At 42.9% G+C, this 26,627-nt stretch overlaps 2 protein-coding genes and 1 pseudogene across 3 annotated transcripts in view; 1 reads left to right on the forward strand and 2 right to left on the reverse strand.

Moving 5' to 3' along the window:
* Nucleotides 1–84: 84 nt before the first annotated feature.
* pbdc1 (polysaccharide biosynthesis domain containing 1) lies at nt 85–5,449 on the reverse strand. The gene is made up of 6 exons (XM_075456368.1): nt 5,398–5,449; nt 4,412–4,477; nt 4,176–4,235; nt 2,255–2,395; nt 487–598; nt 85–415 (listed from the first exon to the last, which is right to left on the reverse strand). Exons 1-6 carry the CDS (start codon nt 5,425–5,427, stop codon nt 324–326), a joined length of 501 nt encoding a protein of 166 aa, XP_075312483.1. The 5' UTR covers nt 5,428–5,449; the 3' UTR covers nt 85–323.
* Nucleotides 5,450–6,440: 991 nt separating this feature from the next.
* Nucleotides 6,441–8,118, reverse strand: LOC142372532 (tripartite motif-containing protein 16-like; annotated as a pseudogene).
* A 2,699-nt stretch (nt 8,119–10,817) lies between these two features.
* dmtn (dematin actin binding protein) overlaps nt 10,818–26,627 on the forward strand; it is a 31,164-nt gene continuing 15,354 nt past the window's right edge. The window contains exons 1-5 of one of the 2 annotated variants that reach the window (XM_075455510.1): nt 10,818–11,129; nt 16,826–16,873; nt 17,133–17,213; nt 22,810–22,953; nt 24,427–24,471. In XM_075455510.1, coding sequence (XP_075311625.1) covers nt 16,865–16,873; nt 17,133–17,213; nt 22,810–22,953; nt 24,427–24,471 — 279 coding nt within the window. In that variant the 5' untranslated portion in view covers nt 10,818–11,129; nt 16,826–16,864. The remainder of the gene's footprint in view (nt 11,130–16,825; nt 16,874–17,132; nt 17,214–22,809; nt 22,954–24,426; nt 24,472–26,627) is intronic. The other variant, XM_075455511.1, reaches the window with a different exon arrangement.

Here is a 26,627-nt window from a genome sequence, read left to right on the forward strand (position 1 = left end):
ACATGTCATGAAACTCTTGCTCTTTTAAATGTGAGCTCACTAATTAATGCTTCTGTTACGATTCCAGTTCCTGAACATCAGAAATTGATTGAAGCTGAAATTTTATTAATTTCTTCTGTTTCAAACAAATGCAACTTAAAATAAACAACCTTTAAAAATTGGCACGGTGAAAAAATTTACAGTAAATACAGAAGAGTAGGTTCGTAATCAGTGCCAAGCCTTTATCTCAGAAGCTCCGACTTTCACTGATGAATCCTCAGGAGCCGCAGACTGACAGTTCATCTGGACTCATAACAGCTGGATGGGTCTTCACTGGTTCTTTACTAGCTCTGTGACCGTTTGGATATGTGCACAGCGTCATTGTAGCCTTCTCTGTTTCGGGTGATCTCGATGGCAAAGAACTGGACTCTGGTGGCTGAAAACCAAAAAGAAAACTTAATTTGTGTTTAACATGAATGTTTCGTCCATTTTGAAGTTCAGACTCACCAAATATGGTGTTCTCCTCCGTGTAATCCTTTTCACAGTCCAGACGCAGCAGAGTGCCGTAGTTAAAATCCTCCACAAGTCCCTCGAACTGGTTGCAGAATGGACGCCACCTCTGCAAACAGTTCGCCGCGTTATTGTTGCATCTCAACACTGACGACTCGTTTCTCTCATTCGTTTCTGTCAGATGCATCAACATGAACACGATTCCCTCCGATGGGACGTAAAGGTGGAAGTTATGAAGCTCAGTTTTGAAGGATTAAACCTTAAAAATAGCATTTCCATGACCGTTTCCAACCTTTGACAAAACATTAAGTATATTTAGGCTAAAACTAAATGTATTGTTTCTTTTTTTTTCCCCTCAGCCTCACATAGTTTTGTTACTGAATCTCATAAACCAACAGAGCAAAGAAAACGTATCGCATGTTGAAAGTTAAACTTAACTACTTGATGACTAATATCAGCAACACGTCTTAAAAATGTTTCTGATGGGAACAACAAAGAGCTGGAAAAGTAAGAGGTGCTAAAAACAAACATCACATCACTTAAAGGGGAACTGCGGTATTTTCAACATTAAGCCTCATTCATGAGTCGTCTGCAATGTTTTAGAACCCCCCTCACCGCTTTTTTGATGTTTACTGCTGTCTCCGGTATTTGCCTAATTTTGATTCTTCTCAACCTGCTTCAGAATGGCAAGTCATGGTGCATGTCCTAAAAGGTCCGTAAAAGCACCATAAACGTCCGTTTTCAAAATCATCAACTCAATGGAGTGGTTACTGGTGTGCACTGGTAATCCATATCAAATTTTGTTGCGAAAAGTTACTTCTGTCGTGTTTTATTTGACATTTTGTAAATCCCATTGAGTTCTATTGAAGACTGGATGTTCGTTGATATTACTCTGTCACCGAAACCATCAAGTGTGGAGTATAGCAAGTCAGATTCAACTGCTGAGCGGAAGTTTATCCACGGCTGTGAGGTGGCTAAGAAAATAGTGCGAGCATGAACGAGCTGCCAAATAAAACACGACAGAAGCAACTTTTCGCAATGAAATTTGATATGGATTACCAGTGCACACCAGTAACCACTCCGGTGAGTTGATGATTTTGAAAACGGACGTTTATGGTGCTTTTACGGACCTTTTTGGACATGCGCATGACTTGCCATTCTGAAGCAGGTTGAGATGAATCAAAATTAGGCAAATACCGGAGACAGCAGTAAACATCAAAAAAGCGGTGAAGGGGGTTCTAAAACATTGCAGACGACTCATAAATGAGGCTTAATGTTGAAAATACCGCAGTTCTCCTTTAACAACAGGTCAGTAGCGCGGAGCACCTTAGAGAGGCAGAGTCTCTAAGAAACTGCTCAATTAATAATGATCTTTTCATGCAGGGGTGGTTCTGTACTGGTGCTTCTTCACCTTTTGTACTATAGATCAGATTATGTTGGTTGGTAGGCTCAGGCAGTCTTATTACTGTATAACTGAGAACCTACACCCACACTTCTGAAGGTGGGACTCAGGAGTCTCCACTCTCTGAATCAAACCTTGATCCGTCGTATTTTTAAACTAACGGCTCCGATGTGACCTTTCATCTGAGCTGACCAGCGTGTCCAGATGTTTCTGCTGATCTCTCAGGTTCACCTGCTTCCTTCATGAAGGACGTAGCTGCCTCATACAGAAGCCGTTTCTGCCCTCCAGCCTCACTGACGTGAATGTGAGGGACAGAATAACAGAAACTGAACAGCTGTAACGAACGATACAAGACCCACTGACCTCTTTGGCCTCGTCAGACTTCAGGTCATCTTCTTTCAGCCGCTTCACATCGAGCTCTTTGAAGGTTTCTCTGAAGCTTGAGTAGATTTGGTCGTCCAGCTTCGTCAGCTTCAGGAACTTCGGATCGACGGATGAAATGAGCTGAAAGTAGAACAGACGTCAGTCCTCATGAGCTCAAACATGAGTTATTTTCCACAGACTGCAACCTGGAGGGTTGGAATCTGAATAAATGTGAGTTTTTACAGTGTATGTGTGGAGGCGGATCCAGGTGTGCATCACATCTGTGTGGAAACAGTCTTTGTGAAACAGAAACAAGAGTCAACACAGCAGCTTCAGCAGTTTACTTCCGTAAAAAAAAGAATAAACTCTGTGATGACCAAGTTTATGAAAGCTGGAAACGTTGAACTAAATGATTAAAAGGAACATCACAGGAGTGATCCACACCCTGATGAAGATAAGGATAAAAGGCTGGAACAGCTGGAATTAAAGGAGGAGAAGCAGCCGAGAAGAAATCTGCTTTCTGTTCATCTGTAGGAAATTAACATTGGAAGAATAAAGTCCTCATTTAAACAGCAGTGTTAAATAAGATGGTTGTGATCACTTGTTTTAAGGAGCTTTAGAGATCCAGAGTTCTGACTTTCCTGTAATCTTCAAAGTGGTCTGATCAATAGTTCTCCAGACTTTCTGAAGGTCTTTCTAAATTTTTCTTCTGATATTTTTTTCAGTTCATTTTCAGTCCAGTCCTTGTACCTGACCATTTTCAGAGAACCTCTGATCTATGAATCATTCAAGCAGAAAAAAGGCTCCTAACTCAAGGGATTGACCAGTGTTGTGTCCACACATAACAGACAACCATTTTAAAGCCATTTTAAATTTTGTCTTTAGGCACTTTGTTACCAGCAGCCTGTAACAAAGACACATAATTTGTTCCCATTTCTTTAGTTGCATCTATGAAAAACAGCAAAGATAACACAGTGTGACAGACAGAAAACAGGATTTCTGCAGCAACAAGGTGATTCCCAAAGAGCTGTTAGCTGAAAACTTGGCATATCTCAGCATGGTGTGCAGTGTGTCCTTAAAACATTTGAGGAAACTGGACAAGTGAAGGACAAAAGAAGAAGTGTCAGGCCTAAAGAACTATCTCCAGCAGATGAACAGGATCTGAAAGTGATGTCCTTAAGAAAGAGGAAAACATCCAGCAAAGACCTGACACAGGAGCTGAGAGATGCATCTGGACCTTCAACTGATCCATCTGCTGTTGGCCCAAGCCTCATCAGAAATGGGCTCCATGGAAGGGTGGCTGTCAAGAAGCCGTTCTTAAGGAAGGGAAACAGGGAGAAAAGGCTGAGCTGTGCCAAAGGACACAAGAAGTGGACTGAAAATCAGTGGCAACAGATCTTATGGAGGGATGAATCCTCCCCAGAGCCCGGACCTCAACATTATTCAAGCAGTGTGGGATCATGTTGGCAGAGAACGGAACAAAAGGCAGCCCACATCCAAAGAAGAGCTTTGGGATGTCCTTCAAGAAGCCTGGAGAACTATTCCCGAAGACACCTTAAAGAAATTAAAGAAAGCTCGTCTGAGAGGGTTCAGGGTGTGTTGGAGAATAGAGGTGCTCAGACCTGATATTCACTTTAAAGCTGCTCAGAACTGAACAAACTCTGTTTCTGCCTCATATTCTATATTTATATTTATATTTATGTTGGACCATGTTTCAATAAATCACTGCAACTATATCCTGTTTTTCTGGAAATATATGAGCAAATGAGGGATGGATCAAGACTTTTATTTTATGTTAAAACTAAAGCAGACTGGTTGGTGGACTTGTGTGTGTGTGTGTGTGTGTGTGTGTGTGTGTGTGTGTGTGTGTGTGTGTGTGAGCGTGTGTCTGTGTGTGAATGAAAACAAACAGGTACGTTACATTGAAGTAAACCTCCGCATGGTTATACGCCTTCATCGCCCACATGGCTTCAAGCCGCGGCTGAAAGAAAACAAAGTTGGAACATTTTGACAAATTAAAAATTCTCCAGAAATCAGTTTTAATTTGAGTTTTATGTGAATTTAGATTTCCATGATGCTGCAGTTTATATTTAAGTGTTCTGATGAAACCTCAGCTTCATCCACACCCTGATGAAGATGACCAAGATGAGCACTCACATCGTTTCCATAAGCTTCCGCCGGCAGAGACAGAGCGTGTGCAGCTGCTGAGGCTCCCTCCGCACCCTGCAAACACACACACACACACACACACACACAGTCACACACACTTCTGTCTGTGGCGTTAACTAAATGTGACACAACACAGGTGATCAGCATGTGGGTAGGAAACAGCTGCCAGTAAAAACATGAAAAAGAAGAAGAAGAAAAGTAATTTGTGAAACAGCCCTTTGTGCACATCCCTTCAATTTCCAGCATCAGTTGCCATGGTGATACAACCTGGTAAGAAGAGAATCAGCTTCGTGATGAATCCAGAGCTGAAGCTGAAGCTACTGAGACTCAGGTGGACGTTTAAACTCAGGTTTGGTTTTATATGTGCTTGAGTCAGCTGTCAGCTTGAGTCATTATGTATGCAGCTCTGCTCACTTTTAACTGTCAGTGACAGAAACAACGTGGTGTGGATCCACACGGAACCAAAACCAGTTGAAATGTCTCTGTTGCTGTTGTTTCGCATTCCGCGCGAACCTGAACTCAGGTATGATGCAGGAAGGTCCAAACTAACAGAAACCAAGCACTGGTCTTTAACCAACTTTAAGTTAAACATATCAAACACCTTTCAGACGTGCAGAAACTCTTCAGTGCTTGTCCGCGTTTTTATTCGTGTTTTGTCACGTGACTTGAAACCAAACAGCTGATCTGAAAACAGCTGACGACACAGACACGGTTCAAATCAATTAATGGTCATGTCATGAATAATAAACGCCACCCATCAGAGATGAATGTTTCTCCTCAGTTTCTACACGTGTTTCCTCGCTGCTAGCTAACGTTAGCACTGCCGACTAACTCTCGCGCTTCTTCCTTAAAACGTTGAGTTTTGTTAGTCTTTGTGTCTCAGGTTCGTTTCAGTTACTGAACCCAAGCCGCTCACAGACACAACTCTGACACACAGTGGACGAAGACTTAATAGTTTGAGTTTAAAGACCTACCAGCGCGGCCAGTCCGTTGTCCGACGCCATGTTTCCGATACGAATATCGCCTCTAATCATAGATGTATCACTACAGTGATGGAATATGAACTTTACGCATGCGCTTTTCCTCCACATACCAAATTATTTCTAAATTATCCACGTATAAACTTTATTTTATCGATAAAAACAACAATAAAACGATGATGATCATAATTTATATTATAAAGAAAGAAAGAATAAAAATAAGATATTTTTGTATTATATGCAGAGAGCCAAACTCTCAATACTGATGGTCCAGGTGGCCAAACATTTTCGAGGGCAGAGTGAGTCCTCTTAACTATGTACAATCTCTGTTGTAAAAAGGTCACATCTCATGACGTCATGTTTGTTAAAGGGCCAGTGTCATTTTTAAAAGCTGAGCAACCAGTCTTAATTTTACTGACTACATTTAATTATTATTCATGCAAAGTTGAAGAAAAGCGCGATGTTTTCACACTAGACTTCAAACGGAATTTTGTTTTTCAACGAACCCAACAACCAACAACAACAATAATCACTAAAAATCTTACTTTGTAATGAAGCTGTTTTATTGAAGAAAGTCAAAAGGAAACAGACTGACCAAAAAAGCTATAGCCTCATATTACTTTGACACTTTCTGAATAAGGTTTCACAGAAAGAAGACGAAAAAATACTTTGTTTGTTCCTCAAAAGTTGTATTTGATATAAAAATCTTCATTTATTATCACATTAAACATGATGAAGGATCTTTCTGAACACCCACAACATTTGATCTTTGAAACAAATCAAAGTGTAACTCCAGAATTATTTTCATATTTACAAAGTGATGAGATTTAAAAGTAATAAAGATTTTTATGATTGGCTCCATGAAGTGGAAGAGAAACAACAACATACAAATACATCAAAACTCATTCAAATAATATTGAGAGCTCAGAGAAGTTTAGATTTTCATGTGGAGAAATGTTTCTGTGAATAAAACTCATCATTAGCAGTGAAATCCTCCATGGTTGCATAAACACAGGAAGAAGCACCGAACAGAGAAATTATTTTAGATCACAGAACCCAGCAGCAGCTCCAACACAGTAAATACAAAGTTCAGTATAGAACGGCTGAGTGAATGAGGTCTGGACTCTGTGGAGGAGAGTCATGGTTTCAGAGACGCTGTAGAAGGACAGAATACCTGCTCTGTGATCCAGATACACTCCGACTCTGGAGGACTGAGGACCTGAGATGGAGATTTTCTTGTTGTTGTACCAAAATGTATAACTGTTTTGGTAACAATATAATGCCCAAGATTGGTCATTACGTCCAAATCCCCATTCATCCCCTTCTCTGTTGATGTTCTTGTATGCAACTGCTACATAAACTTCTCTCCCTCTCCACTCCACCTCCCAGTTACAACGTCCAGTCAGACTCTCTCTACTCAGGACCTGAAACCATTCTGTGAATCTGTCTGGATGACCAGAATAAGACTGATGCTGTTTAATTACTGTCACGTTTCTGTTCCCCTCTGACAGTAACAGCTGTGTTTGTGCTGTGTTTGGATCCAGTGTGATTTCACATGAATATATTAAGAAGTCAGCTCTGCTCTTTGGCTCTGGTTCTGGTCCTGACAGTAAAACATCCATTTCAGTGATTGTCAGTGAGCTGTTTGTCCATTGCTCTCTCAGGATGTCCTGTAGTTTCTCTCTGAGCTCTGACACAGCTGCTGTCACATCCTCAAAGTGCCTCAGAGGACGGGTATGGATGTTGGATGAGTGCGTAGACTCACTGAGGGCTGACACTGAGGGGTAGTTGTGCAGAAACTGGCTCTGATCCTCTGTGTGTGAGAGCTGCTTCAGCTCAGCATCTTTCCTCTTCAGCTCAGTGATCTCCTGCTCCAGCTTCTCCTGAAGCTCTTTGACTCGACTCCCTTCGGCTTCCTGCTGGGATCTGATCTGCTGCTTCACATCAGAGCTTCTTTTCTGGATGAGACGGATCAGCTCAGTGAAGATGTTCTCACTGTGCTCCACTGTTTCATCAGCAGACTGATGGATGGCCTCCTCCAGCTGCTGAAGCAGCTTCACATCTTTCTCTGCGTCCTGGATTCTCTGCTGGATCTGTTGCCGACTCCCCTCCAGCTCTCTCTGCCTCTCAGTCCTTTCTGCTGCAGCTGACGCTGTGTCGTGGCCTTTATGTTCATCCACAGAGCAGCGGTAACAGACAGACTTCTGATCAGTACGGCAGAACATCTTCATCACCACACCGTGACAAGAGCAGATGTTCTCCTGGAGCTTCTTGGAGGGCTCCACCAGCTTGTGTTTCTTGAATGGAGCTGAATCTGAGGCTGAAGGTGTTTCTCACAGTAGGAGGCCAGACAGACTAAACAGGACTTGATGGCTTTCAGTTTTCTTCCAGAGCAGACATCACAGGCCACATCTTCAGGTCCAGCATAGCAGTGATCAGCAGGAGCAGCTTGGAGTCCAGTCTTCTTCAGCTGCTCCACTAAATCAGCTAACATGGTGTTTATCCCCAGGACAGGCCTCGGTTTGTATGTCCGCCTGCACTGAGGGCAGCTGTGGATTCCCTTGTGATCCTCTTCATCCCAGAAGTCTTTAATACATTTCATGCAGTAGCTGTGTCCACAGGGAATAGTCACCGGATCCTTCAGTAGATCCTGACATATTGAACAAGAGAAGGTTTCTCGGTCCAGCTGAACTCCTTTCTGAGCCATTTCTCCACAACAGTGACTGAGTCTGTTACACTTCCTCAAAGAATGAAGCTACTGTGAGCTCTGACCTACAAATCAGAGTGCAGAGATCAGAGCCTGCCAGTTCACCACGTGTTGGTTACACCCATCATCAACCTGCAGATCTGAAGGGGAGGGAACAAGGAGATATGTGGGCAGAGTGGAGCTGCTGTGTTTGAGAGCAGGAAGTGTGTTTAACCTTTCTTACACTAGTTGTTTTATGTTTGAAATACTGTCTGATTTCTCTTTTTTATCCCTTTGTAAATAAATCCAGTTTTAGTTTAATTATTAATTGTTGTGTTCTCCTAAAACTCCTAAAATGTTTATTTCATCACAGTACTTCAAATAAAGTAGATGAGTTTCATCTGAAATAATAGAATTATTTTTTTAACTAAAAAGTCAGGATGAAAAAACAGTTTTTACCTCTGATTGATATGACCCTTTCCCTGTTAATACACCATGACAATACATCCCCATAATGCAATTGTGCATTTTACACATAAGAATGCAATTAAAATTATATCATCATCAAACACACATCAAACCAAAATTGCTATTTCATCTCTTTGAAGAGTTTGACCGAGCTCCATCATATCTTAAAGATCTCATAGTTGGATATTTTCCCAACAGAGCACTTTGCCCTCAGGCTGCAGGTTTACTTGAGGTTCCCAGAGTTTCTAAAAGTAGAATGGGAGGCAGAGCCTTCAGTTATCAGGCCCCTCTCGGTGGAACCAGCTGCCAGTTTGGTTTCTGGAAGCAGCACCCTCTCTACCTTTAATATTATGCTTAAAACTTTCTTTTTTGATAAAGCTTTTAGATAGGGATGGCTCAGGTGACCCTGAAACATCCCATAGTGACTGCTGGGGGACCTCCCATGATGCACCTCTCCTCCCTCTGCTCTCTTTACTCTCCATGTACATGTAAATAACATTATTGTTGTCATTAACTTATATTTCTCTTTCTCAGCAGGTATCCCTGGCCTGGTGTTATGGTGCTTGTTGTCCCCTCTTTTCTGTCCTCTCAACCCCCGGCTGGTCGAGCCAGATGGCCCCCCATTCTGAGTCTGGTTCTGATGGAGGTTTCTTCCTGTTAAAAGGGAGTTTTTTTCTCTCCACAGTCGCCTCGTGCACGCCCAGGACAGGGGATTGGATCGAAGAAAAGTTTTAACGCAATCTGTTGGTTTCCTTAGCTATTTAATTTTTTAACTGACTATGTGTGAATTGGACTACTTTGGAATTCAATGAATTTGATATGATTTTATTTCAATGAATCGGATTGCATATCCTCACCAAACATACATAAATCCAAAATGTACGAAGGCTGATTTTCATATGGCATTACCTTACTATTCATGATGTTTATTCTGAAGCTACTCTAAAGGAACAAATTAACTTAATCTCATTTATTTATTTCAGACTTATTTATTAAATTAACACTTAATTGAGCATTACATTTATTCTTCATTTTGTTTGAGTGTACAAATTTGGTGACACACTTTCACTATAATACTTTTACACGATGAAGGGACAAAAGCTATGTGCATTAAAGCTATGGTAGGTAATCCTAGAGAGCTAGCAAGATTCGAAAGTGTCCCCTCCTCTAAGCTCCACCCCCCCCTCCCCATTCCGTCAGTGCTTCATCCAAAGCCGGTAGAACCGCTTGCGCACATGGAGCAGGGAGCCGGCAGAGGGGGGCATAGGCAGAAAGCAGAGGCATCTGATTGGTTTTTTGTTGGTCAGCTTTTTCTCAGTCCTGCAGCTGCCACAGAGGTCTGATTATTTTCGTCCCTTTTTCTAAATACATCTTGTATAGATTTCTCTCAGGATAGACGGACCATTTCACCCAGTATTACAAAATGTGTTTCTGAACAGGATTACTAACCATGTCTTTAATCCTACAAGTTTGGCCCATTTTGTGTGTTTTTTTTTTAATGCAAATGTTGCTGTCCCTCTCTGTCCTTCTTATAAGAATTTCATTTCCAGTGTGTGAAAAACAGTTTTTTGTCAAAAAATATTAACACAATGTAATGTGGCATTGTTAATCTGAGGTTGGATTTTTTTTATAATTTTAAGACCTGGTAAGAAACAGATCTTTTATATGATTTGTTATGTCTTCATCCATAAAGCTTAAAACATAAAGAAAGTGGCTATTCTTCCTCATGACGATGCTATCAAAAACATTTAGCTATATTAGCTAAAGTTATTTTTATATATATTTTCAGTCAATTGGCTAGAGATACATTCTACATAGTTTAAACGTAGATTTAAATCTTAGGCAGTAGCAGTAAAAAAAAAACGTTTTCATTGTTACTTTTAAACTTTTAAACGTTTTTATAAAGAAAACTTCTGGTGGTGGAGTTTTTCCCGCTCTTTTCGGGTTAGGGTCGTTTTTGGGCTAAATTACCTTACTGCGCATGTGCAAAGTGAGTCTATAAAAAGTTGCCTCTCCTCTCCAATTAAAAAGGTTCAAACAAAGATCCTAGTACGGCAGAATCTAAATGTCAGGGTGTTTCTTTATTTTATCAGCTTTAAAATAACCAAAAACACAATGAAAGAAAAACACAATTTTCTTGTTAAAGATTTAAGCTGTACATCCTTAAAAACAACACACTGAATGCATGTTTGTGTGTTTAGATCTGTCTCCGACACACATACCGGGACCCTCCAAAGTGTTTGCGTGAGATGCGTGTGCTGCAGGAGGACGGAGCGCGTGCTCGTTGACGCCACGCAGCGTCGCAATAAGCAAGCTGATTGTTCGCTCCCCTCTCCTCAGATCAGAGTGGACCGACCCGCTGGAGCAACAGGAAAACAGCGTCCTCCTCCTCCTCCTCCTCTTCCTCTTGGGGTCACAGCAGCTCGGGCTTTAAAGGCAGCCTGCACCTCCTCCTCCACCCTGTATCCTTCCTCCTCCTTCCTCCTACTCCTCCTCGCTCGGAGCGTCCCTTTTTTCTTCTGGATGTTTTCTCTCTGAGCTCCGGCGGCTTTCTCTGCGTCGCTGTTTGGAGGTAGGACCATCTTTATCATCCTCTTGATTTATCCGGGGTTTGTGCTCTGTTTTCATCCTATCGATGGACACGCACTTGTCTCCCCACCCTCCCCTTCATCCATAATGAAGCCTCGGATCCTGTAGGCCACATGACCCGCAGCAGCGCCTTCAGATGCCGCCTTACCGTCGTCTTTACCCCGTGTCTGTAAAAACAGCTGATTTTAGGGAACTGGTGTTTATTTTCGGCCTCCTCAGTTTGTTTCTGATGGAAATTCAGGGATGAAGCTCCTTTCAAATGCAGTCAGGCTCATGTAAGACTAAACAGAGCTCCCGTTTCCATCACGAAGGCGTTTCTTAATTAACTGCTGGGTCTTTAAATTGTTAAAAAAAAAAAATCCAAATTCAGCTTCGACCCATCAAAGATGAAGAGGAGCCCTTTAAATTTACTTGAAAACCAAAATACTTACAGTAAATAACTCCAAGAACCAGTAAATCATAGTTTATCCAACTGGGATGAATAATTAAAGCTTTATGCTTTTTGCTTTATGAAAGATAATATATATCCATTATCATTTCTCGTTTTGATGACCAAACAGTCAAAATTATTGATTAATTTCAAAGGCTAGAATTATTAGTGATGTTTTGTCGTTTTCTGTCTCTAAGATATTGTTTAAACAAGTTGTTCTGAGGAATATGTCCTTCATTAAGTCTTAGAATAATGCTTGTGACTGAATTTTCTGTTGACCTGCAGTTTAACAAACAAACATATTCTGTTCAGATTGATATAAAACAAAAAGAAGCAGCTAATTTTCATATTTAAAACCAAATATTTGCACATTTGTAGTTTTTGGAAGTCTTAAATTAAAGTTATAATTAAATAAACATGAAATGCCACAATATAGTGAAAAGTGGAGCAGTAAAAAAGCATTTTTTGGTTAAAAATAGACAAATCTCAAGTGTCATCAGTTTTATATTTTAAAGGCTGCAGCTCAAAGTAACTGGCGTCAGTAAAATTTAAAAGAATGTTTTACGAACAGTCCAAATTAAATCCACAGTGTTGAAAATCAGACATAAAAGCTGCAAATCTTCACTCTGAACAGTCTGAAATGAGCAAATGGGACTTCCTGGAGACACATCTGCTGATTGTTTTACCGATTAATTCCATTAATTTTAATGGAAGGTCCCCAGAGCCCAAGTTTTATGTTTTTGAATGTCTTATTTCACCCTGTTTGAGGCCTTAAACCCAAAGAACTTCAGTTTACTGTTGAGTAATGAGTAAAAATGATATTTTAACATTTTGGCTCACAGAAACAACTTGAATAACTGATAAGTGGTCAGAAATTACTAACAATGTCGTCCATTCTCAGATCATTTTTAACATGTTTAAAAACATATTTTCCTGTAAAATGTTTTTCACTTGAGATAATCTTCTCTTCAGCAGAGCTGCATTGATAAAATTTTTTAGACACATTTGAAACAAAAACATCACATTTTTCTTTGTTTGATTTATAAATGTGAAGAATTAATTATTTTTTCCCTCTCTCACTTGTGATGATAAATTGAACATCTGAAAGCGCCGCCCGCATTTGAGTATTTTTGTGCAATCAGTTAATCTGTTAATGTAACTAAAATGTAGTTTAGTTATCAATGGAAGCAATCGTTAGTATAGGTCAAAAATCGTATTATTTCCTGCTCAGAAACATACACTACGCTGTTGTTGATCCTGTCGGATTTTGTACATTCAGCCGATCACTTGTAAAGTGTGCGTGAGGTCCATTAGATGACCACACACACTGAGCTGAGCTCCATTGATGGCTTTCTGGCAGCTAAAAGCTCTCAGTGATAAGACTATCAGACTCACAGACACTCAGACTAATGCCGCTCAGATACACACATGCGCACACACGTTCACACACACACATAAGCAGAATAGCTGAGTACTTTTACTCCAGTACCACCACTCTGAAGCTCAGCTCAGTGTATTTTCTGCTGTACACGTTTATCTGACAGAAAACACCTCCTGTTACCTTCCAGCTGACGGTTTGAAACTGTGACAAGTGAAAACCAGCCAATAAGCAATCAATTCTCATATTGATGATTTAAACTGGAGTCTGCAGCCTTGCTAACAGCTCAAAAAAACAGGACCTTCACCTGCAAGATGTAACTGAAACAGACATCTGATGGTAAAGAGGTACAACAGCTCCTCAAAGACTCAAAATGATGACAAAGAGATACAAAACAATAACAAATAAGACGAGACAATAACCACAAATATGTGAGGCATCGATAGAGAGATGCAAAACTATCACACTATCACTTAACAACAATGAGGGACACAACTCAACTACAGACATCACAGAGACACAAAAACAATCAATCAAAAACAACTATACAGAGAAACAAAATAACCACAAAAAAGAAACAAAGCGATCACGAAGAGAAAAAAAAAATCACAAAAAGAAACAAAAAAAACACAAAAAGAAACGAGACATCACAAAAAGAAACAAAGCAATCACGAAGAGAAACAAAAAAATCACAAAAAGAAACAAAATAACCACAAAAAGAAACGAGACATCACAAAAAGAAACAAAGCAATCACAAAGAGAAACAAAATGACCACAAAAAGAAACAAAGCAATCACAAAGAGAAACAAAACATCACAAAGAGAAACAAAATGACCACAAAAAAAGTAGACATCACAAAAAGAAACAAAGCAATCACGAAGAGAAACAAAATTACAACAAAAATACACCATAAAGGTGTTGCTGATGTTTAAAGGTGCTGCCAGGTGAATTTTGGTCCATTTTGACATGCACAGACTGAATGTTTCCAACTGTTTCCAGTCTCTGTGCTGAGCTAAGCTGACCTGTTAAACATTTCAGTAACAGCCTGAATGCAGCTCTTTTACTCATCGTGTAATATTTGCACAGTGTGGTATTTGTACTGAATGTTGGGCAGGAAGATGTTCAGGAGTTCGAATAAAGCTGCTTCCCAGTCTGCTCAGACCAAGTTCAGCTGAGGACGGCCAGCAGGGATGTCCTCTCTGGCTGATCTGGTGTCTGTTTTAGGGCTGAGCCGGCGACATGTGATGTTTGGAAATAGATGAAGCTTGTGGCAAGGTTGTGCAGACTCTCTGGAGGGAGGAGTGTAACCACAGCAGTAACAGTTGAGGAGCGGCTGGGCGTTGGCCCGGCTGGGGGAGCTGATAAACTGGAGGGGAGGAGGATGAGGAGGAGGCACGTGAAAGAGGCCGGTTCACAGGAAGTCGGGATATTTTAGCGGAGGAAATCCTCCCCAGCAGAAGCATTAGCACACAGGCTTTCATGTGGGCAAGATACAAGGTGTATTTCCTGTGTGCACGGCTGTCCCTCCACCCTCCTCCACCAGCCATCCCTGAGGAGGCTCTGATAACAGCCAGGCCTGAATATGACTCTCCGGTGCCTCTGTCTCCTTGTCCCATCATGTCCAGTCCTCCCCCTGAGAGACAAACTATGTCTGGGATGAAGGTTTGAAACCGAATCATTTGTTCTGAAAACAACTCAAATAGAGGACATACAGGCACCAGCTATACAGCGTTCCTAAGCAGGCTAACACAGCATTTATTAATGCTTCTAAAAAACATCATCTGTGTTGCCAGATAGTGGAGAATCCTCCTCCATCATGATTCTCCTTGTGTTTAAATCCTATTGAATATTCTCCTTTATGGGATGTAAACCACCACACAGGTCATGTTCAGATCTCTCCTATTTTACTACAAACTCCGTGACTTTGACAGTTAGTGTTCTCTAACTAAATCCTCAACGGGCCATAAACACAGTAACATGTAACCTGACTCCATCGTAGGCGTGTCGATATTGTCTGCCTGAGGTTACACCAACTATTACTTTAAAGGAGACATATTCTGACCTTCTAATCTGACACAACCTTCTGAGGTCTTATTGGGTGTATGAGAGACACTATACTTGTTGGTTTAAGCCCAGTTGCTCTTATCTAGAAGAAAGTTTCTGAACAGAAAATGACCGTCTGTGACAGAATTGTGGAATTATATCAGTTTGAACAGGAGTCAAAGATCTCTCAGAGAGGTTCAACCAACAAGGTTTCAACAGAACACCGGTGAAGGGTTAGTTTCTGTATGTTTGTACGTTGGCTAAGGACACACTGCCATGCTGCTGTGTTTACGTACGATACCTGCCATCAAAACCTGGACATCTGCTGTGTAATGTAATGCAGTAACACAGACATAATGAAGCTATTCCTCCAGTCATACCAAAAACCCTCCAGCTCTATATATAGATACAGATAGTTACTCTATTGATCCCAGAGGGAAATATTTTAGCAGTGTAGCTGTAAGTTAGCAGCAGATGCTAGTAAACAATGCTTTCTCATCAACAGTAATGGACCAAGCCAGACATGTACACAGTGTAACTCGTAGTAATGCATGTCTACCGTTAATTACTGCGTTTAAATATTTTGTATATATTAACCTCATTTAACAATTGTACTTGGAGACCTACATCTTTATCAGAAACATGTAATGTAATGTTAACACACCGAGAGGTACACAGCGTTCAATGTAACAACGAGAGTGAGGAGAGGACCGGTGTTGTGTTGAAAACACACCTTATCCACACAGCTGCAGGTTGATGAGTTACAGAATGTAACCGTTCAAATAGAAAGCTTCAGTGAACAAAGTAATGTGGGAACAATAATGTTTCATCTTTCAGAAAGTAACAGCAATAACTCCTTAGAAGCTGGTGTGCGTCATCTTCATTAGCTAAACTGCTAAACATTAGCTAAAAGGAAAAAATAAATCAATAAATAAACCATGAGGAATTATTTCTCAGATACTTCCATTTCCCTGCTCTGAAGTTCAGGCTCTGAGAGCTGGAACTGATCCCTCTTTGTAGCTCAGTTTCTTCAGTCCAGCGTTGAACTGGACCAAGTTATTAAAACAGTCTGCTTGCTAAAATTGCTGCACATTGACAGTCTTTAGCTAACTCTGCTGGAACATTTCCCTCAAATATAGTTTATCCACTGAGCTCTTATATCCTCTGAGGCTGCTGGTAGATGGAAGATGCATGCTCCTCAGTACAGGTGACAACAGAACCAGAAGCTGGCTTCATCCGTCTAGCAGGGTGGATGTGAGTGGGCGGGGCTTAGCAAAGGAGGTGGTGTCAACTTAAAGAGTGACGTACTTTTGAAATGTAAATCAGAACAGCTCGTTAAATGAGGAACTTTCAAACAATGGGGAACTAAAATAAATACCAGGGTTGTGTTTTGGGAGATTTACACTGACTGGTGACTTCAGACACCCTAATATATGCTCCCAGTAACAGGAAGAAGGGATTTTTACTGAATATGTCACCTTTAACCAACTGACAGCTTTGATATATGAAACTGTCAGTGTGGTGATGTTCATGAATGAGCAAACACGGGTTAATCCACTCCTGGGAATATTACGTGTCTGATGAACAAATCACCCTGTTATTGGTTAAAATCATCAGAGGTTCAGCTTTTTAAAGAAATCATGGAGATTATTTAAACTCTTCCTTTTAAACATCAAGCAGCAGAAATTAAATGAGCTTTTTACTCTGACTTGGGATCCAGCTGAGACATTCATTCCCATACTAATTCATACTAAAATGTTAGCCTGGGATGAGATATTGTGTAATGAATAATGCATTTACTCCCTCTGTCTCTCTTCTGTCTCTTCAGCTGCTTTAAACCAAACAGGAGGACGGTTTCTCTCCAGCAATGCAGAAGGTAATCGATCATCATGCATCATCACAGCTCAAGGAAAAACAAACATTTACTGGCATGACAATCCTCTTTGATGTCACATAAATCAAATGAGGATAACTTTCGGAAACAAGATTGAAGTTTGAGAATCAAATACTTTATTTTTTCTTAGCTGGAGAGGAAGTTGTTAGGGAGATATTACTGACAGGAACTATGAAAACACGACTCAGGTAGGAATAACTGCTTCAGATGAACCCTCTGAATATTTCTGATTTTGTCACAGGTGGAGGGACGAGTTACCCCGGTCAACCTGCCATCCTCCAGGGGCCCGAGTGCCCCTGGGTCTCCTGCCACTGGCATTGTGGTAAACACACAGCTACACAAAGACACTTGGAATGGAATTTAAAAACTCAATTTCAGGAAAAGTTGTTAAATTTGTCAATTTTTTTAACCTTTATTTAACAGATAAAAGTCCAAAGAAGGGATTTTCCGAGTCTTCACTGACCACCTTCATCATATTTAGAAAACAGAACCAAATGTAGAATCTGAAGCAGCAACACACTCAGTAAAAGTTGTTCCAGAGTCATGTTTCCCATTGTGTTCCATCAGCTAATGACACTTTTTAATGGTTTGAGAACTGAGGATACTGATTGTTGCAGTTTTTCAGAGGAATCTGTGTCCATTCTTGCTGAATCCAAGATTTCAGCTGCTCAACAGTCCGTGGTTGTTGTTGTCTGATTCTCCTCTGCATGATGCTCCATACATTTTCAATAGGACACAGATGTGGACTGCAGGCAGGCCAGTCAGGCACACACACTCTGTGTGTATGAAGCCATGCTGCTGGAAGTCCTGCAGAATGAGGTCTGACATCGTCCTGTTGAAGACGTCACCTTGATGGTAGCATATGTCTCTCCAAAACTCCAACATCCACCTCTGCATCAGTGGTACCTTCACACATATGAAGCCATCCATGCCATGGACACTGAAGCACCCCCATACCATCACAGACGCTGGCTTTAAACCTTTCTCTGATAACAGCCTGGATGCTCTTTCTCATCTTTGTAGAAGCAGATGTCAGTTTTTCCCAAAAGCAGCTGAAACGTGGACTCCTCTGACCACAGACCACATGTACACTGTCTTTCTGTCCATCTGAGATGAGCTGGTATCCAGAGAACTGGGCCGTGTTTCTGCACAGAGCTGATATATGGCTTCCTCCTTGTGTGATACAGTTTCAGGTTACATTTCTGGATGCAGCCGTGGACTGTCCATCCATCCATCCATTATCTGCCGCTTGTCCGGGGATCGGGTCGCGGGGGCAGCAGCTTGAGCAGAGAAACCCAGACGTACCTGTCCCCGGCCACTTCCTCCAGCTCTTCTGGGGGGACCCCGAGGCGTTCCCAGGCCAGCATAGTCTCTCCAACGTGTCCTGGGTCCAGGAGGCATCCTAACCAGATGCCCGAGCCACCTCATCTGACTCCTCTGGATGCGGAGGAGCAGCGGTTCAACTCCGAGCCCCTCCCGAATGATCGAGCTTCTCAACCTATCTCTAAGGGAGAGCCCAGACACCCTGCGGAGGAAACTCATTTCGGCCGCTTGTATTCGCGATCTCGTTCTTTCGGTCACTACCCACAGCTCGTGACCATAGGTGAGGGTAGGAACATAGATTGACCGGTAAATCGAGAGCTTCGCCTTCTGGCTCAACTCCTTCTTTACCACGACGGGCCGGTGCAGAGCCCCCATCACTGCAGACGCCGCACCGATCCGTCTGTCAATCTCCTGCTCCATTCTTCCCTCACTCGTGAACAAGACCCCGAGATACTTGAACTCCTCCACTTGGGGAAGGATCTCATTCCCTACCCGGAGAGGGCGTTCCACCCTTTTCCGGCTGAGGACCATGGTCTCAGATTTGGAGGTGCTGATTTTCATCCCAGCCGCTTCACACTCGGCTGCGAACCGCTCCAGTGAGAGCTGAAGGTCACGGCCCGACGACGCCAACAGAACCGCATCGTCCGCAAAAAGCAGAGACCCGATTCTGCGGTCGCCAAAACGGACCCCCTCAACGCCCTGGCTGTGCCTAGGAATTCTGTCCATAAAAATTATGAACAAAATCGGTGACAAAGGGCAGCCCTGACGGAGTCCAACCCTCACAGGAAACATGTCCGACTTACTGCCGGCAATGCGGACCAAACTCTGACACCAGTCATACAGAGACGAACAGCCCATATCAAGGAGTCCAGCACTGCATACTCCCGGAGCACCCCCCACAAGAGTCCCCGAGGGACATGGTCCAACGCCTTCTCCAAGTCCACAAAACACATGTAGACCGGTTGGGCGAACTCCCATGCACCCTCCAGGATCCTGCCGAGGGTATAGAGCTGGTCCACTGTTCCACGTCCAGGACGAAAACCACACTGTACCTCCTGAATCTGAGATTCGACTATCCGGCAGATCCTCCTCTCCAGTACCCCCGAATAGACCTTACCAGGGAGGCTGAGGAGTGTGATCCCCCTATAGTTGGAACACACCCTCTGGTCCTCCTTTTTAAAGAGGGGGATCACCACCCCGATCTGCCAGTCCAAAGGCACTGCCCCCGATGTCCACGCGATGCTGCAGAGGCGTTTCAACCAAGACAGCCCTACAACATCCAGAGGCTTGAGGAACTCAGGACGGACCGCATCCACCCCCAGGGCCTTGCCACCGAGGAGTTTTTTAACCACCTCGGCAACCTCAGCCCCAGAAATGGGAGGCCCCACGTCCGAGCTCCCCAACTCTGCTTCCTCATCGGAAGGCGTGTCGGTAGGATTGAGGAGGCCCTCGAAGTATTCCCCCCACCGACTCACGACGTCCCTAGTTGAGGTCAGCAGAGCCCCGCCCTCACCATACACGGTGTTGACGGTGCACCGCTTCCCCCCCTGAGCCGCCGGATGGTGGACCAGAAACTCTTCGAGGCCGTCCGGAAGTCGTTCTCCATGGCCTCCCCGAACTCCTCCCAAGCCCGAGTTTTTGCCTCAGCAACCGCCGAGGCCACGTTCCGCTTGGCCTGTCGGTACCCATCAGCTGCTTCCAGAGTCCCTCTGGCCAAAAAGGCCCGATAGGACTCCTTCTTCAGCTTGACGGCTTCCCTCACCACTGTTGTCCACCAGCGGGTTCAGGGGTTGCCGCCACGACAGGCACCGACCACCTTACGGCCACAGCTCCGGTCGGCCACCTCAACAATGGAGGCACGGAACATGGCCCATTCGGGCTCAATGTCCCCCACCTCCCCCGGGACATGGTTGAAGCTCTGCCGGAGGTGGGAATTGAAACTCCTCCTTACAGGGTGCAGTGTGAGCTGGGCGGCAGCCGAAGGCAGAGACCTTGGCGGTCTGATCCTCGGCTACTGAAGCTGGCTCTTGGGACGTGGAACGTCACCTCTCTGCTGGGGAAGGAGCCTGAGCTGGTGCGCGAGGCTGAGCGGTTCCGGCTAGATATAGTCGGACTCACCTCGACGCATGGCTTCGGCTCCGGAACCAGCCTCCTGGAGAGGGGTTGGACTCTCTTCCACTCTGGAGTTGCCCGCGGTGAGAGGCGTAGAGCAGGTGTGGGCATACTTATTGCCCCCCGGCTGTGCGCCTGTACATTGGCGTTTACCCCGGCAGACGAGAGGGTAGCCTCCCTCCGCCTTAGGGTGGGGGGACTGGTCCTGACTGTTGTTTGTGCTTATGCACCGAACAGCAGTTCAGAGTACCCACCCTTTTTGGAGTCCCTGGAGGAGGCACTGGAGAGTGCTCCTCCGGGAGACTCCCTCGTCCTGCTGGGGGACTTCAATGCTCACGTGGGCAATGACAGTGAGACCTGGAGGGGCGTGATTGGGAGGAACGGCCCCCCCGATCTGAATCAGAGTGGTGTTTTGTTGTTGGACTTCTGTGCTCGTCACGGACTGTCCATAACGAACACCATGTTCAGGCATAAGGGTGTCCATATGTGCACTTGGCACCAGGACACCCTAGGCTGCAGCTCGATGATCGACTTTGTGGTTGTATCGTCGGACTTGCGGCCGTATGTCCTGGACACTCGGGTGAAGAGAGGGGCGGAGCTGTCAACTGATCACCACCTGGCCGTGGACTGTGTTGAGTGAAAATGGTTTTCCAAGCTCATCCTCAGCCTATGTGGCTTTATTGATCATGTTGGCATGAGGGTTTCTCATGCAGTGCTGCCTGAGGGCTCCGAGCTCATCCAACAGGGGTTTCTGTCCTTGGACTCCCTGAAATTTTTCACAATATTCTGCTCAGTAGATGCTGAAAGACCAAAGTTCTTTACAATCTTACACTGAGAAATATTTGTTGAACTTATTGAGGATTCTCTGATGGAGTTTGGCACAAAGTGATGAGCCACGACCCATCCTTGATGGAAAGACGATGCTCCTTTTATAGCCAATCCTGACACCCTCACCTGTTACCAGGTAATCTGCCGATTGAAGAATCATCCAGAAATCTGTTACTGTAGATTCTATAAACTTTTCTGTCTTTCTTTGACTCCAGAACAACTTTTACTGAGTGTGTTGCTGCAACCGATTCTACATTTGGTTCTATGAAGTTGGTCAGTGAAGACTGAAAATAAATTAACCTTTCTGGAAATGTTTACTGAAGTACATATTCATGTTATGTGTATCTCAATCCTTCCTTTTTCTGCAAGTTTCTACTTTTACTTCAGTTCAGGAGCAAATTTCCTGCCTTTGTCATTTATCAGACAGCTTTAGTTAACAGTTGTTGTACAAACTGAGACTTTAATACAAATCATAAGAAGTGCACAGTTTAAATGTTGAGTCAAATTAAATGATAATGTTTGTTTTATGTCAATGGTAAACTTTCAATGACTTGTCAAATGCATTTTGAAATGTCTGCAGATTTTTCTATTAGAATATATTTCTGATTAATTTCCTGTCCTGTTGATAAAATGAGCTCTACCAGCTTTAACAGTAAAGTACTTTTATAACGTATGATAAGATTTAACAAAAATCAGGAACAGAAGATGTTTTTCTGCATTTTATATTAACTTTTCATTAGGGCTGGGCAACGATTAAAATTTTTTAAATCTAATTAATCACATGATTTCCCTGATTAATCACGATTAATCGCATTTGTACGCAAAATCCAAAAATGAATTCAAAAGTAGTGTATAGCTTTTACCATTTAGTTTTATTTTAAATGTATTGCCATATAAATGAAAGTGCCATAACATTTGTTGTGCAAACACACTTTTAACATCAGCATCTTTATGTAGTTTTTATGTAGAAGCCTCGCTCCACTGTCTGTTTCCTTGAATGACTTGCTGGTATCAGTTGTGTATTTTGCCTTTAAGTGATATTTTAGACTGGAACTACTACGGTGAGAAGACAATTCAACTTGGCAGTGTTTACAGATGACTTTGGTTCTGTCGACTCCACCGTCTGGAAGAACTTTAAAATGAAAATGGAAGAGTAAAAGTTCCGTACCCTTCTCCATGTTTGGTGGATCCGCCGATTACTTTCTTTTCCGGTTCCGCAGCAGACAGCAACAGACTTTTACAAAATAACAGCCTGTGAGCAAAGGACTTTTACAATAATAAAATAAATAATAAAATAGAGGTGGTCCGTGGCGTAGTGGGTTGAGCAGGCGCCCCATGTACAAGAGGCTACAGTCCTCGCTGCAGCCGGCCCTGGTTCGAGTCCCACATCGGACAGCCCTTTGCTGTGTGTCGTTCCCCCTCTCTCTGCTTCCATTAAAGGCACAAAAGGCCCAAAAAATTATATATAAAAAAAATGCGTTAATGCGCGATAAAATATTTATCGGCATTAAATAACTAACGAGTTAACTCGCCCAGCCCTACTTTTGATACTTAAAGTTGTACTTCACACTTACTTGTGACATATCGGTGTAGTACTTGATGGTGAGGTATTAGTTCTTCAGTAAAGATGTGAATGTGTGCGGTTTGGTGTTCAGGCCCGTGTGAACGACCAGGTGGTGGGTTACAGAGACCTGGCTGCGCTGCCCCGAGACAAAGCCATCCTGCAGGTGGAGAGACCCGACCTGATGACTTACAAACCACATCTGAGCTTCTCGCCACTCGACCCGCCGCGCAGAGAGGTACACACAGTGCATGTACACAAGCACACTTCACACACAGCAGGTGACTCTTTGTCCCATAAATAGAGGACAGAAACAGCAGCCCATGGACCAGAACAATTCAATTCAGTTTTATTTATACAGTAACAAATCACAACAAATGTCATCTCAAAGCACTTCAAAGATACAATCCAATTCATTAAATTTCAAATTAGTTCAATTCATACAGAGCCAATTAAAAATAAAGTAGCCAAGCTAAGGAAACCAATACATTTCACTGAAACTTCTCTTCGATCCAATCCCCCGTCCTGACTGTGCACGAGGCAACTGTGCAAAGAAAAAACTCCCTTTCAACAGAAGAAACCTCCATCTGAACCAGAACCAGGAAGGGCGGCCATCTGCCTCGACCAGCTGGGGGTTGAGAGGACAGGAAAGAGGGGACAACAAACACCGTAACACCAGGCCAGGGATACCTGCTGAGAAAGAGAAACACAAGTTAATGACAACAATAATGTCACATGTACATGAAGAGTAAAGAGAGCAGAGGGGGGAGAGGTGCATCATGGGAGGCCCCCCAGCAGTCTGGGCCTATAGCAGCATAACTATGGGATGTTTCAGGATCACCTGAGCCATCCCTAACTATAAGCTTTATCAAAAATGAAAGTTTTAAGCCTAATCTGAAAGGTAGAGAGGGTGTCTGCTTCCTGAACCCAAACTGGCAGCTTATTCCACAAGAGAGGGGCCTGATAACTGAAGGCTCTGCCTCCCATTCTACTTTTAGAAACTCTTGGTAAACCTGCAGTTTGGGAGCGAAGTGCTCTGTTGGGAAAATATCTTACAATGAGATCTTTAAGATATGATGGAGCTCGGTCATTAAGAGCTTTATATGTAAGGAGAAGAATCTTAAATTCTATTCTAAATTTAACAGGGAGCCAATGAAGAGAAGCTAAAACTGGAGAAATATGATCTCTCCTGTTAGTTCTCATCAGAACTCTGGCTGCAGCATTTTGGATCAACTGAAGGCTTTTCAGAGAATATGTGGGACAGCCCAATAATAAAGAATTACAGTAGTCCAATCCTGAAGTAACAAATGCATGGAGCAGTTTTTCTGCATCACTCTGGGACAGGATGTTCCTGATTTTAACAACATTACTGAGGTGAAAGAAGGCAGTCCTAGAAACCTGTTTTATATGTGAGTCAGAGGACAGAACCTGGTCAAAAATAACTCCAAGGTTCCTCACTGATCTACTGGAAGCTGAGGAAACGAGACAGTTTCTCCCTGAAGTGCTCAGGTCCAAAGATAACGACTTCAGTTTGGTCTGAGTTTAGGAGCAGGAAGTTCTGAGTCATCCTGTTCTTAATCTGAGGCCAAACGCTCGTCACTTTTGTCAAAAAACCTTCTGCTCCGCATTGGTGTGCGACAGATAAAGTTTGGACTTCGCAGCAGAGCCTTTTCCTGACTTTAAAATGAACTGATTGTGTCTGTCTCTGCAGCGCTCGCTGTCTCCTCCCCCAACGTCTCCCACCATGTCTCCTGAGGTAAGAGCTGCTTCACATGCCCTCCACTAACATCAATTCATGTTGTTTTCATATCTGTAGTGTAACATTTTGCATCAATTAAGTCAGAGATCTTTCCATAAATGCTCCAGTCTGCCATACAGCTTTGTGCAATATCTATGGCAATATTTTTGTCCATGTGGATCTGGTTGTTCTGAAGCTGTTTGAAGGCTCCAGGCTCCAGGTTTGGTTTTACTTTCAGTTTCACTTTAGCTTTGGACTGAGACTCTGAGGCTGTCTCAGGCTGGTTACAGTACAACTTTTTGCATGACTCATGGCAACACAATGTATCTGCTGTGGGGATTTGGGGTATTTAACAGACACAGATCGGTCTGGTTGAAGGTGTCCAGAGATCTAGCTGTTGTAGATTGGTGGGTTGTTGATGTTGAGGACCCAGGTGCAGACAGCAGACCAGAGGTAGATTGAAAACTAACTTACATTTTTATATAAAGCTGAAACGAAAAGCGCAGCCAGGCTGGATAACCAGAAACTAAACTCATGAGAAAAAACGAAAGCTCAACCTAACCAGATGATAACCAGGAGACAGGAAAACAGGCAGCAAACGGGAGCAAACAAAGTACTGAAGGGACCGATGAGACAGCAGCTGAGACCAATTAACCAGAGACAGGTGTGTAGGAGAGCTGAGGAAAGCAAACCGAGGGAACTTGGACCTGCTACTGGGAAGGATGGGAAACTAAAACAAAATAAACTAAAAAACTAAACTGAGACCAGGACTGAAAGATAAGACTGCATCGGAACAACTGCTCCGGCAAATGACAAAAGAGAGACTAGAAACAAAAAGAACATGAAGAACAGACGAATATAGACGGAGAATAAATCCAGAACTTCAAAATACTGAAAACAGAATCACACAAAAGACAGAAAAAACAGGACAAGAAAATCTGACCCAAAGTCACAAAATACATTTTAGTCTCTAATACAAAGAAGTCGGTCAGTGAAGACTCTTCACTTTCTTAGGACTCTTTGTGTCTGTTAAATACAGTTTTGAATAAATTGATTCCGTTTTACGTGTAAGTAAACGTTCAAAATTTTCAGGGGTTTATATTTAAGTACAATGATGTCTTTGTTTGGACTGGAGCACAAGATGATTTTTTGTCCTGATAAATTAACTCAAGTCTCTTCTCAAAGTGGCACCGCGTATACTTAAAACTCAGAGGATGCTATTTTTCTTGATTGGTTGACAATAAAACAAACATCTAAGTTAGTGGTCAGTTAGTGAGTTTTCACTGAGCGCACCCTGAGAAATGTTCCATGCCTCACTGGAGGGTCTCAACCTCAAACATTTGGAAAAACTACAGTTTGACTTGACTCATCTGGTTTTTCAGCTTCAATCGAAGCTTTGTCTTCCTCACAGTGTTAAAATGTGACATTTGCTGCTTCAGTTTGCCTGCAGCCACTGACAACAGAAAGTTTCTTTGTTGAGATGACTGAATCTTTGCTGGTTTCTTCAGCAGTTTAATGTCTGGCTTCAACACAGCTCACACAGAGATGTCTTTATGCTTACATGACGCTATCTTACTAATTCATTCTCACCTCAATTCAGTAAAATGACCCATGTTCGAGTTAAGACCAGAGATTTCTTTCTGAATTATCAGTGAGCAGGGTGCAGCAGGGGCTGATGGGAGTGTTGGCGTCATGTTCACCTGATGAAAGTGCTCAGTAAAGTTAAGAGGATCATCTGACTTTATGTCGATCCATCGACAGAAATTTGGTGTTTCTGAGTGATAAATCTGTCAGATTGAGGGGTGAAGGGTTAACCATACTGTCTGTTGTTCAGGTGAGGGTTAACCAGACTGTCTGTTGTTCAGGTGAAGGGTTAACCAGACTGTCTGTTGATCAGGTGAAGGGTTAACCAGACTGTCTGTTGATCAGGTGAGGAGTTAACCAGACTGTCTGTTGATCAGGTGAAGGGTTAACCAGACTGTCCGTTGTTCAGGTGAAGGGTTAACCAGACTGTCCGTTGTTCAGGTGAAGGGTTAACCAGACTGTCCGTTGTTCAGGTGAAGGGTTAACCAGACTGTCCGTTGTTCAGGTGAAGGGTTAACCAGACTGTCCGTTGATCAGGTGAAGGGTTAACCAGACTGTCTGTTGATCAGGTGAAGGGTTAACCAGACTGT

This window comes from Odontesthes bonariensis, chromosome 22 (genome assembly GCF_027942865.1).
Source record: "Odontesthes bonariensis isolate fOdoBon6 chromosome 22, fOdoBon6.hap1, whole genome shotgun sequence".
In the NCBI taxonomy this organism is placed as follows: domain Eukaryota; kingdom Metazoa; phylum Chordata; class Actinopteri; order Atheriniformes; family Atherinopsidae; genus Odontesthes; species Odontesthes bonariensis.